The 12171-nt window shown below is 53.3% G+C and overlaps 2 protein-coding genes across 2 annotated transcripts; both read right to left on the minus strand.

Annotated features, from left to right (window-relative positions):
* Nucleotides 1–6947: 6947 nt before the first annotated feature.
* On the minus strand, nt 6948–9332 carry B0I36DRAFT_435330 (uncharacterized protein). Its single transcript, XM_046162759.1, has 3 exons — nt 9039–9332; nt 8248–8354; nt 6948–7836 (listed from the first exon to the last, which is right to left on the minus strand). Exons 1-3 carry the CDS (start codon nt 9184–9186, stop codon nt 7234–7236), a joined length of 858 nt encoding a protein of 285 aa, XP_046007756.1. The 5' UTR covers nt 9187–9332; the 3' UTR covers nt 6948–7233.
* Nucleotides 9333–9714: 382 nt separating this feature from the next.
* Nucleotides 9715–11560, minus strand: B0I36DRAFT_297300 (uncharacterized protein; the record flags this gene model as incomplete). The annotated part of the gene is made up of 3 exons (XM_046151920.1): nt 9715–10382; nt 10452–10583; nt 10644–11560. The coding sequence occupies 3 exons, from the start codon at nt 11558–11560 to the stop codon at nt 10004–10006; spliced, it is 1428 nt and encodes a 475-aa protein (XP_046007757.1). The 3' UTR covers nt 9715–10003.
* Nucleotides 11561–12171: the final 611 nt, after the last annotated feature.

The raw sequence follows: 12171 nt of genomic DNA on the forward strand, positions 1-12171 counted from the left end.
GCTCAGAGACAAAAAGCTTGTCTCCGCGGAACCAAAGGCTAGTAGCGACCGGCGCTTGGGCGATGATGATGCGCAGCACATTGTTCTCGAAGACTTCTCCGTCGTCGATTGCATTTCATTGATAGAGGTTGCGGGCCACATGGAAGAGTAGCGATATCACCTGATGATACCCTGTCTACTATGGTATTGCACTGAAGCGCAGCGCAGGTCAGGCATGCGTCACAAATGACACTCCTTCACTTCTTCGGGAGGATCGGTTTCCTCGCGCATCAGAACGAGCGGGGACTATGGGAACGATTGCATGCAGTGTCTCTAATCTTTCTGCCGGGCGATGACGACGGGACCCCTCGAGACCAAGGGCTACAGAAGTCGGGCACTTACTCCTCTATCAGCATGGCAGAGTCTCGACTACTTCGATTAATCAGCGTGCTCTGGTTGTCCGCGGTCACACCACGGGAGCTTCTGAAAACTTGGAACGTGACAGAGTCGACGAAGGCCTCTACATTTCTCGGGAATACCATTATAGAACAGAGATTATTCTCTCCCGAAACCCCTCATCCACCAACTGGCCGTGCGCTGCACAAGTTCTTGACCGGCAGAAGACTACAATCCGGAGAGCGTGTCATGCTGGATGAGTTACTCCAAGCTATTGCTTGCCAATGTCAGAAGCCCCTGCTTGCTATGAACCGTGACTTTCGTCAATGCTTGTTCCAGCAACTCATCAACCTCGACCTGGCACGGTGAACTGTCCCGAGATGACAGGGACATTCATCATTGAATATAACTAATGACTAGTGTGGTATTGCCTGAGTTGCCCCTCACTTGTAGTCGAGATGGGAGTCGTCTGAGGTTTTCCAGGTCGACAGGGGATGCCAAGCATGATGATTGTTCTGTTATACGTGGTCAAGGCTGGTTGTTTCTGTCACTGGCCTTCCACGGGTTCAGAAAGTGGCACAGTCACAGCAGTCAAATAGAGGTCGTACATCAAAGATACAGTAATATCGACGTGTTGACACTGTCAATTCGTTGGATTACACGGCTGTCGGCGATTAATTTGATGTTGATGTTCAATCATGCCAAATTGTCTCAAGATTCTTCTTCGCAACATCAAAAAGAGCCGTACGCCTGTCAGCATCAGATGGCTTCTCTGTCTTGTGGCTATCACCATAATCGGATTCCTCTATCTCGGCCCTCGGCCTCGTCCACTTCCAAGAGAAGCGACCGGTGCTATTGAGGAGAATCAAGAGTGACATCTCCTTTTGGCTAGCAGACCATCGATGCAATGTTCCATTCTCTCCAAAACCTCCTGTTCAGTGTGCAAATCAGCTGCTCCCATCGATCGATATCTTGAGGCGTTTTAGCAAGCGTTTGATAATTAAGGCTTGCGAGTCCTACGAGTGAGCCCTACCTCCACGTCCTTCATATCTTCAGCCGCGAAGCCAAGCAATCCTAGGGGCTGCCGCTGTCTATAAAGATGGTAGACGCCAGTCCCACGCCTTGACGTTTGAATATGCGGCCGTCGAGTCGCTATTAAGCCGTCAGAAACGGGCCTGCCCAGCTTAAGTAACATCGGGACATCTACATCCTGATCTGCGCATGGGACACACCTGCGGCATTGCTCGACTTAGAGCTTAGCATGGGTGGAGATCAGGTTTTGCGATATAAAAGGGTAACCACTCGCTGTCTGGCACCCTGTATTTGAAAAAAGTACCAATGATGGATTCCGCGGCCTGGGGTACCGCGACCATACTTGATGCTCCTGCCCCCACGAGGACATCACCATCAATGAATGCAGGAGATCCGCGTCCTTCATTACTAGCTTCTGCTGTTACGTGCGTGCTGAGATCATAGACCTGCCGTGAGGTTGATCGATCAGGGACCGACTCGTTCCACTCTATGGGTTGGGTGTGATCACGGGATTGATTAAGACTTCCAGCGCTGTCGCGTTCCTGTTAGACGGCTTGTGTAGTCTTGGTCGCGTATTCCCTTCGTGACTCTCGGACAGGTCATGCACGTGGGGTAAAACAACGACGTGCAGATTAGATAAGCAGTAATCGATAAGGGTCCATATCAGGAAACAGGCACCGATTGATGGTTCCCAATGTTAGGTGCGAAGCAACTGACAGCCAGTCAGGGATCGAGCGACCACCAGGACATTTCTATGAAAACCTGGCATGGAGGAAAGGTGCAATTTGCTATGGAGGTTCCTAAGCCAGATAGTCGTGACTTTTCATCAGACTCAATCTAGGGTTCTAATCGTACACTTGACCCAGTCACTGAATTGCACCGGAGCGGTATCTTCTGTGAAAGCCACGACACCCGATCGAGAGAGTACTACATGTACGGAGGTAATATTCCTTAGGGCGTTGTACCTATCACATCTTCAACCCGTAACCACCCGGTTAATTTGGTTGACTCAGGACGCCGGATTGGGACGCTACGTGGACGACCTCCAGCGACTGTGCGGGTGGCTTCACTACTTACCGAATCAGGAAGGAAGGACAACTTATGCCCCGTGCTTGAACGAAGAGAAAGCTGAGGGGTTAGTCGCACTGCCACAGCTTGCCCGGCGACGCCACTTTGGGTGCGATGAATAAAATTGCCTTCCTAGGTCTAAGTGTGGCTCGACGACCTCAGAAAACTTAAACCGTAGCCTTAGCTTCGTTCTACTAGAGAGTTGGGAATGTGAACCCCAGAGGGGGGCAGCTGCGAGATGTGTGAGGTAGGGTCGACGGACGGCGAAGGGCAACTCATTTTTGTCGGTGATCATTCCTTCCTTGTTAGGCATAGGCCCCACTTCTGACAGAACCCCGCCTGGGAATCTGAAACGCCAATAAGGCATACGACCTCGTCCTCGACTGCGCTCCGACCTGGTCCCGTGACTTGCATGACGTTATAGCTGATGTTCTTCTTGTCGGTCCTTGCTCGGATGATTTCGGCGTCCCCTGCAAGCATTATCTGGCGGAACCAAGCCTCAAGCCGCACCGGTAGTGTAGCTGTCAGTAAGATGACCGGACAGCCGTACCGGTAGATACACTTCAGCTCCGTAAGCCGCTTTCGATAGCTAGCGTCCATAATAATCGTATGGCACTCGTCGACAAAGAACCGCTTGAGCAGACTCCGGCTTCGCAGCCAGTCCGTATAAGTCGAGAACTCTGTGCTATTGACCTGATCTGCACTGACGAAGACGAGCCGTGACACCCGCGGCTTCTCCTCTCGCCCGGTTGCCTGTGCTGGCTGCCACTGCTGACAGTCTAGCCCGAGACCAGCTGCACGTCTGACCAGATCGCTAATTAGTGCCACAAATGGTACTATGACGATGCTGATGCCTGCGTTCACGCCGCTCATGTATGCTGTCAACGAAGGGCATACAAAGGCGGTGCGGCTACTAATAGAAAGAGGTGCTGATATCAACTTTCGTGGTAACGTGGGAACACCATTAGCTTGTGCCTCTGAAAACGGATTCGCAGATCTTGTGCAGCTACTGCTTCACAAGGGCGCCGAGGTAGATTACCCGGATCGGGCCGGCCGGACGCCACTCTCATGGGCGTCTAGCAATCCGCACGACGAGGTAGTGCTGCTACTGCTCAACAACGGCGCTGAGGTTGATCGTGCAGATGAGACCGGTCGGACACCGATCTCATGGGCTGCAGGCATGGGATGCGAGCGGAATGTGATGCTGCTGCTCGATAGAGACGCCAGAATTGACGAAAGAGACTCCTTTGGTCGGACACCGCTCGCATGGGCTGTCTACAACAGGGCCGAAGCCGACGTGCGGCTGCTGCTAGACAGTGGCGCAGAGCCCGACAGTAAAGACATTCATGGTCGGACGCCGATATCATTAGCTGCCGAAAAGGGATACATCAGCATTATAGATCTGCTGCTAGCGAGAGGCGTTCAGGTGGATAGCCGAGATATTGATGGAAGACTCCATTGTCATGGGCGACATCTTGGGGGCGTGACGACGTTATGCAGAAACTGCTAGATAGCGGCGCCGACATTGATAACCGCGACGAGGATGGTCGTACGCTAATAGACTTGGCCAGGATAAGTAGAAAAAGCAGCACAGCTTCGCATTGCGGCTTAGCTCCGTGCGGCAAGTATAAGCCCGATTGATTGAATATAGTAGGAAAGCTATGGAAACGAATAAAGAATTGATAATAACCAGCAAGACGAGATGTTGAAAGTACGTCTTTATCCGGGCCGCTGTCGCTTCGCGGGGCGTCCAGGTAAGCCCACCTCACTTCCTTCTGTCCCAAGAGTCTCTAACAGCTCGGGGTATTGCTGCCAACATCGAGGCTGTGTACACGAATGGCCAATAGCTTCGCCCCATTGTTCTTGAACGTTAGTAGAGTTCCCCTCGGAAAAGCTTGACGCATTCCACAATCGTGTGACTTCATTAATGAAAAATCGCCCATCGGTTGCGACTTCTGAGATGCCAATGTCGAGACGTACGCCATCCTTAAGTGAGGCAAGACCAGGTTCAAAATCGGCAAGCCTAAAAAGAATGGCAAACCACAGAGAGGCGAACTGCTTCAGTTCATGATACTTGCGCTTTTGAGCGTGCTCATCCCCAACTCCTTCCCCAAATATTTCGTGACTGAATGGACTCTGATTCATATCCGAGAATTGAACCTTGCCGGCAGAAGTGGTTGGTCTGGTGATGGTGATACTAATGATCTTACCTGGGGGAATGAGACCGTCTATAGCCTCTTGAGATAGATCACGCACCATACAGACCCGAAGTTCGCCAAATTTGACTAATGAGTCGACATACTCTTGGTGGAAGAGATGGTTCCTGGGCTGAATATCGGCATCCCATTTGTTCCCAGGGATTCGGCACTTCAGTCCCTTGCGATTGCTGACTTTAACAAGCTTGACTCCCTCTCCACTGCTGCTATGTGTCGGCTTGATAACCATGCGGCCACCATGAGAGGGTGGCAGGTTACACGTCGCCGATAGCCCACCATCGCACGTTATGGGTCGGTATGCGAGCCAGCTCATTCCTTGGCCGTCGAATTTTGCGGCCCACTCGTCGAGGATTCTAAGATCGCCAACTTTGCTTGCCTGGAATGTTGCCTCCTCCGTGGTAGGATATGCTTTAATAAAAGCATTGTTGTCCATAAACAGTTTCATATATTCGCAATATTCATCGAAAGAGGGCCCTTCCGGCACCAGGATGGTCGTTGACATGCATCCGAGAAGAACGAGCTTCTTCCTCTCAGATGTGGCATCGGCAAGCTGCTCGCGAAGGTCTCGGAACAAGTCTGCACTCCATGTTAAAGTCGCCGACATCGTAAGGCATGGGTTCTTGATGGTTGCCGAGATCGCCATGATCAACGGCTCATAGACCCATACGGTCTCGTCATCGTCATGTTCTTGGTGTTTGAAATGCGGCTCGACATTTACTAGATCGAGAGCAGACGACTTTAGCCTCTTCCCCTCCTGAGACATCGGAACACCTAATGGTATAGCGGAGTCAGATCGACCCTCCTCAACCAGGGGGCCAAATGGGACTCCGAGCCAGATCATATCGACTGGAAGGGGTTTTGGCTCCGGACGAGCGGTAAGCTGGTGGTTGTGGCTGATCGTGGTTGAATATTGTATGCGGACCACCTCAAGCGAATCTAAGAGCGGAGGAAACTTGTCGACCACTCGTTGTGCGCTCCACGCAACGGGACATTGTTTATATCCGCAGACATAGAATCGGGTCCTCTCCCTCTTCTCCTTCGTTCTGGCCTTGTATCCATGTCGGCTGACAAACACTGACACGATGCGTTCTAAATCTTCGAATGAAGGAAATGTCCAACCGCATGGTGGGGCGCCGTCACTTTTATAGTCGATCTTAGCCCGGCCCAGGGCAAAATACTTCATAGCCTCCATAGGCAGTGATACACGGAGAATGAAGACGCAAAGATGATTGAGAGACGTCGCTTTGGCCAAAAGGGGGTTCGCGAAATGCGGGGCGCTGGGGAAGCTTTCCACGAGCGTGGAAGCTTTTCCACGGGCGTGGAAATTTCTGCACAGGCGTGGAAGCTTTTCCACAGGCGTGGAAGCTTTTCCACGGGCGTGGAAATTTTTCCACAGCCGTGCCTAAAGTCGCGTGAGTAGCGGTCCCAACCACCCCAACACCGCATTTAAGATTACTGTACTACAAACAAACCGCTCCAGCTGGGCGAGACGAAGGGTGGAGTCAGATGCTGGGGTCTAGCCGACAGAACGTAAACAAACAATTGGCTTGGCGTCCGTTCGCTTTCTAACGGGATCAACGGGGACCTGGGCCAGATACGTAATAGCACCGCGAAAAATGGCAGACAGGTTCGAAAAACCTTAGAAATAAAGACGTGCCATCATGATCATCATCCTTCCGATTGGGCTTGGCATAATCGTGCACGATGCGTGCTGCGCGATGGCCTATCAAAGACCTGACGAATGTTAAGCCGCGTTGCCCCACCCCACTTGCCACTTTAGGGAGGAGGAGCTGGCAGGACATGGTGGATGTTGTACACATGCGACAGAGCCGCCCCCGCCCCAGTGCTGAAACAGGACTCCACCACAACAGCGGTGAGCTCCCTCGGTATTCGGTCACGGGGCATCCCACAAGCTCAGCACGTCGGACTGGCTGGGCTTGTGGGCCGTCGTCTTCGGCCCAAAAGAAAAAAAACAAAACAATTATCTACGGCTTGTTCGGGGTGGGACATCGGCCACAGCGCACCAGGCGGAACGCCGCTCCGCGTCCCTGCTGCAGGAGAGGACGTGGTTCGACGCGGACTTAAACTTGCATGAACAGAGGGGCAACAATATGTAGGAAGTTGTATTACATACCAAGTGGGAAGGGCGCCTGGTAGCGGCTTACTCCTTGCCGCCAGATGGTAGGGGAGGCAATTAGCTACGCTTCGTCTCGCTAGATCAGGTCACACATATTGCTGGCTGAGACAAGCAAGGTTCGGGCAAATTCTTGACAGGAAGTGTAACTAAACGAGAGATACATTGACCAGCTTTATGTACATACAAATGTCGATTCGCCTACGAATGGCCCGCACCTACACTGCCAGACACTATGTCTCACCTTCCCAGACCGCGGCGAGGAGGTTCCGTAGGGCAAGAAATCTATGGGTACCCTTGACATTGTTTTACGAACGTCCTTCCCATACACATAAGACATTCATGTAGAGAGTATGAGCCGGGAATCACCGCACCCCGCAACTCACTTGCGACATTACAGAAGGTCCGCTATCCACTTGATTTCTTCGTAATGGTGACCAGGAAGGGAATCGAGCGGCTCCGCCCAGGGGATTCCGAACCGAGGCCGCCACGTTGCAGAGACTGCCGCAGCCACCATCTGGCTCGCAGAGCAAGAGAAGAAAGACGGCTCCACCAGTGCAGCCCGGAGGACACGCAAGACTTCGAAGCGTATGTATTGCTCCAAGGGGGTGCGCGAATCGGGAGGATACACAAAGTCGAGGAAGTGGATTGGGGTTGAGCCGTTGACGCAGTGGCCAATGCGGTGCAGGATGCTCGCCCGTGTGCTGAGAATGCTGTCCATGGAGAGCTGGCGATCTGTATCCATGACTGCGGTCTCCAGCATCGCCTCAACGATGGCTCTGTGGACTGCAGTGAGGCCGAGTGCCATGTCAAGACATGCGCTGCCGACCTTCGCGTAGAGCACCTCCCTGGTCGGCTCAAAAATGGCCCATTTTTCAGGTTTGAGGATGGCACGGAGAGCAATGTTGACTGCGGCGAAGACGACTTTGTGCTCGAAGCGGAAGCGCTCGTCGAGCGACAAGATGTAGTGGATAACGCCTTCACAGAGCTCTTGCAAGAGATCCTTGGTATCTGTATCCCAGTCCTCCTAGGCTGCCGGGACGCAGAGCTGGTTCTCGTGCATCGCTGCGTTGATCATGAGACCTGCGGACGCGCCGATTAGACCTTGCGCTTTTGCTTGGTGTCAATCATTCAGGAGACGGGTGTGACGGCTGCAATCGTCGGAGCCGGCCTCAGGGCCAAGTTGGGAAAACAACTCGTCCATGTGTACGTTCTTCTGGCGGGTCTTCCTTGCCACTTGGTGAGATGGCGACTGCCTCTGCCCAGAGACTTTGTAGACGAAGCATGTTTGGCTTGGTCTCTGTCCACTAAGAAAGAAGAGGTGCTGGCGGAGTCAGCAGACGAATGCAGACTCAACGATTCAGAATCGCCCTGTCTGGTGTATTGGCAGGTGCTGGAGGCGGTCTCGAATGGTACGCTTACCTCGGTGCTGGCTTGTGCACCCGTGAAGCAGATCGGGGTTGATGTTGATGATGGAGAAAAGAGCGATGGCCTGGTGATGGCTGCCGGGGAAGTGCGGTCTTGAGCACCTAGTGACAAGGTGCATTGACGGCGGATGCCTGACAGCCAGCGACGCTGGGTGCCTGGCAGCCCCTCAAAGTGGGCCCGCTTCAACCCCTCTGCACCACATAACCCCACCTGGTCACCTGTGGACGCTCGCACTCTCCTGGAGATATGTTCCTTCGGGGCCCGGGGTGGTCTGCTTGGCCGCACGGACTCACCGAACATGGATGGAGGGAGGTCTGTCTGCCTTCACTGGACGCAAGTATGATGGCAAGCAGGAGTCGAGTATTCCCTGCCTGCAAATAACATTTCAGAGCAGCGGGTAGGTGGCCTTTGCATGTCAGGACACTTCCAGGGTCATTGCCACCGCGCAAGCTCAAAAGAGGGCAAGCATGAGGGCGCACAATCAGACCTTCACCAGGGGGCCCCAGGACCAGTCCTAGGCCAAGCCCTCAGAGCAGACGGGCAGTTTCATTATGGCCACCTGAAGCCGACAATGAACCGTAATTTTCAATACGAGGCTGCATTCCTCTGAGCCGATGATATGATGACTTTCCTGGGAGTTCTTTTTGCACGCACTCTTTGCATTCTCAAACAAAGCATCGACAGTCTGGGCAGCGCCAACCAAGTGCTGTGCATGGCTCATGACCCAGACCGCGATTGCACCCTGGCGACCGACCCGCCGGGCGACACTGCCTCGACCAACTTACATGTTGGGCCGGTAAGCAAGAACCGAAGGAAGCCATGGGCCGCCGCGGTCGCTGCGCTGTGGCGGGCTCGTGGCGACAGCCCAGTCCGGCATCCGAGGGAGGTTTCGTTTGTTCCAACGTGCCGCCTTACGACCGCTGTGCGACCCATGCCCTGTGACTCCGATGCGCAGTCACGCAAAGCCCATTCGCGTAGCTACTGCAGCGTGTTTGCTATATCGCACCATGATGCTCGGCCGCCTAGGACTCGGCTCGCTTTTTAAGCCCGTTGCAGCACCGGTCTGCCCGAGCTCCGGGTCGCTGAATGTAAAAGTTTGGAGGGTGCCGTCGCTGACAATGTGCGCCGGGCCAAAGCAGCTGTGCCATCTTTAATGGTTGCCATGCAACGCGCTCGCCAGCAGCCGAATGAATGTCCCCGCCCCGTACTCGATTAGAAACCAAAGCGATCATCACTGGTCACACGTTCATTGCATGGCCCTCTCGAGAGGTCATCGTCGGGGTTCTTACAGAGCACGAGCCTCAGGGCGGTGCGGCCGCCCAGCTCCTTTTCACCAAGTTCGGGGGATTGTGTCGAGCCTAGCAGGCAGACTCGGCGCACGCACAAGGGGGCTGCACACATACGCGCCGACTGCTGCACGGCTGCCTATCTCTTGATAGATTTCTGCTGGTAAAACTCGAGGTTGCCTTCCCCGTCTTGATTCCCGTCTTGATTCTAGGACTCAGTTCCCGGTGTACATCGTCCTCGTGCCATACCGTGTCAAGGCATGCATAACGAGTCCCAAAGGACTCAGCTCTGCGGTCATCAGAAGGAGGAACAGCGAGGAGGACGAGTAGTCTGTCAATGTCGGCATAGTGATTCATGCTTCCACGCTTTGCCTTCTTGCCTGCTGATCGCCATATTTCTGTGACTGCCAGATAGTTTTCGAGGTACATGTTCTTCCTCTGAGGCCTTGTAACCGAACAAAATCCTACCCGACATGATATTCTGCCATTTCCGGAGCAGGATATGACCCTGGCGTTGAGTCATCTCCTCCAAACCAGCTCGACAACTTCGTCAGGCACTCCACGGTCTTCACTCCTTTCCACACATACAGCTGTCTCATGAGATCTGCCCTGACTTCCGTGTATTTGAGGTAGTACGTTTTGTGATCACTGTCGGGCACCCTGTCGCGCAGCGGCCCCATGCTGTACTCGTACTTCGGGTCCTCGCCTGCATAGACGTTGCCCCATGTTCGCTCTATCTTGTTCAGATCGAGCGAATCCACACCCTTTCGGTACACGGTGATCGAGTAGCCATTACTAAGGACAGTATCGTTGCCAAAGATGAATCGTTGAAGGAAGCAGTTCCTGTGGCACAAGCTCGCCTAGTCAGCATACACGTTGCTGGGACCCCGGTGCTTCACGAGAATGAATTACCCGCAAAAGTTCGTCGCCTGCGCCATGGAAACTACAGGTTCGCTGTACCAGCTTTTCCAGTGGTGCAAGTTCAAAGGCTCAACGCCAGATTCGAAGAAGCCGCGCAGGTCGCCTAGCAAATCGTGTTGATATCTTTATCGAGCAGGTTAGTCTCTTGTCACAAGACATCAATGCTGGGGTGGAAGGACTTACAGATTTGGCAGCACGGTCAGGCGCGCCCTACTGTGGCGGTAGACACAGTCACGGATGATGATGTCTCCCAACTGAGGCGGGGACTCCTCGATGCACTGGAGGAGCTGGTCCAGGTTGCCGATCTTCCTGGCCAGATGTGCAGAGAGATATACGCCAGCACCGCCATAAGCCATGAGGCCGAATCGTGTGAGGGATCCCCAGTCCTCCGTCAGCCCGCCAACATAAAGGTCTTTGTTTTCGTGATCAAGAGAGCTGAGTGCCGTAGATAAAGGCTCCAGGTGCGGAAAGAAGGTGTCGTCGTCAAGTAGAGCGAACCACTTTGTCTCTGGCCCGCTTTCGGCGAGCATCTTGCTGAGAACTGCAAAATGTGATTGAGACATAGAATGGTTGCTGGCGATGGGCGGTGCGAAGATGACGTTGATCTTGAGGCTGTGAAACTGTGCAAGCACGTCGGCGACTTCGTCCTCATGCCCGATGTAGTCGTCAATCACCACGACGAGGAGTGTGCCCCGGTCAGAGGCCCAATGAGCAATCGCGTCGACGCTCTGACTTAGACGAACCAAAGACGTGGCCATACCGAATGCCAGGTGTTTATATTTGGCTGATCGTGGGTATGCATTTTCGAATGGTAGGAGAATTGCATCGCACTGCTCTATCTGCAGAGACCCGGGTTGATCTAGCCTTGCCTCGATGGGCTCTACGATGAGCCGCCGGGCAACCTTTGTGACATTACTTCTGTCGACAGGTGCATCGAGGGAAACCTGGACACAGCTTTGTGTGTATTTGAAGGTTGGCGAGAGCCTGATATGTCCGCCCTTACCGGCTTGACGCACGAATCCGAGGGTTGCAAGATCTGTCCTTCCTACGTCCGATTCGCTCGCTGAAAGGAGTGTAAGCCCGCCTGTTCCACGGTACATCACCCACAGGCGACCCAAAATCAGTAACGAGACGACAATGCCCCCGATGCGTATGATGTGCATTTCTTGTATTCTTGGTGGGGTAAGACTTATTGAGTTCAATCGTGTTTAGCGAAAAGGAGTCAAACTGTAGTGCAATGGCAGGCCCATGGTAGATGAGTTACCAGCTAGTGCATTTGCTTGGTTAGATGCTGAAATCAAGCATCACGTGCCGACAGCAAGTAGCAAACATCATGGTTTATCGCTGAGTAAGGAGCCTGGGGGGTTTATTTGTTTCTATAGTTTCTGCTGGCTACACGGGACCGGCATTCGCCTCTACACGTTTACGAAATGCTCAGAATAATACGCTGCGGAAGGAGGTCCGTTATCCTTGTTTCAATAACCGGGATTATCTGCAACCACGGGAATTGCACGTGTATTTGCAAAAGCTTCTGCATTGCTATCGTGCCCAAAGCGCCCCTGTCTAGCTCTGTTTGTAGTGGAATGTTAAGTCCATTGTTTGTGGAGTGTCTTTCAAGCATACTGAGGGAAGGCGGCCGATCATGTAGATTCTAGGGAATTGGAATCTTAGACCTATCACCGGCAAGGAACGCCTGTTTAAGTAAAAAAGC

The sequence above is a fragment of the Microdochium trichocladiopsis genome (genome assembly GCF_020744255.1).
Source record: "Microdochium trichocladiopsis strain MPI-CAGE-CH-0230 chromosome Unknown B0I36scaffold_10, whole genome shotgun sequence".
NCBI classification, from domain to species: Eukaryota; Fungi; Ascomycota; class Sordariomycetes; order Xylariales; family Microdochiaceae; genus Microdochium; species Microdochium trichocladiopsis.

Coding starts and splice junctions, on each gene's coding strand:
- B0I36DRAFT_435330 (XM_046162759.1), bottom strand. CDS start 9,186: ATGGGTCGCACAGCGGTCGTAAGGCGGCACGTTGGAACAAACGAAACC. Junction 8,355..9,038: donor CTTGCTTACCGGCCCAACAT/GTAAGTTGGTCG, acceptor CCTTGTCACTAG/GTGCTCAAGACCGCACTTCC. Junction 7,837..8,247: donor GTGCACAAGCCAGCACCGAG/GTAAGCGTACCA, acceptor ACTGGGATACAG/ATACCAAGGATCTCTTGCAA.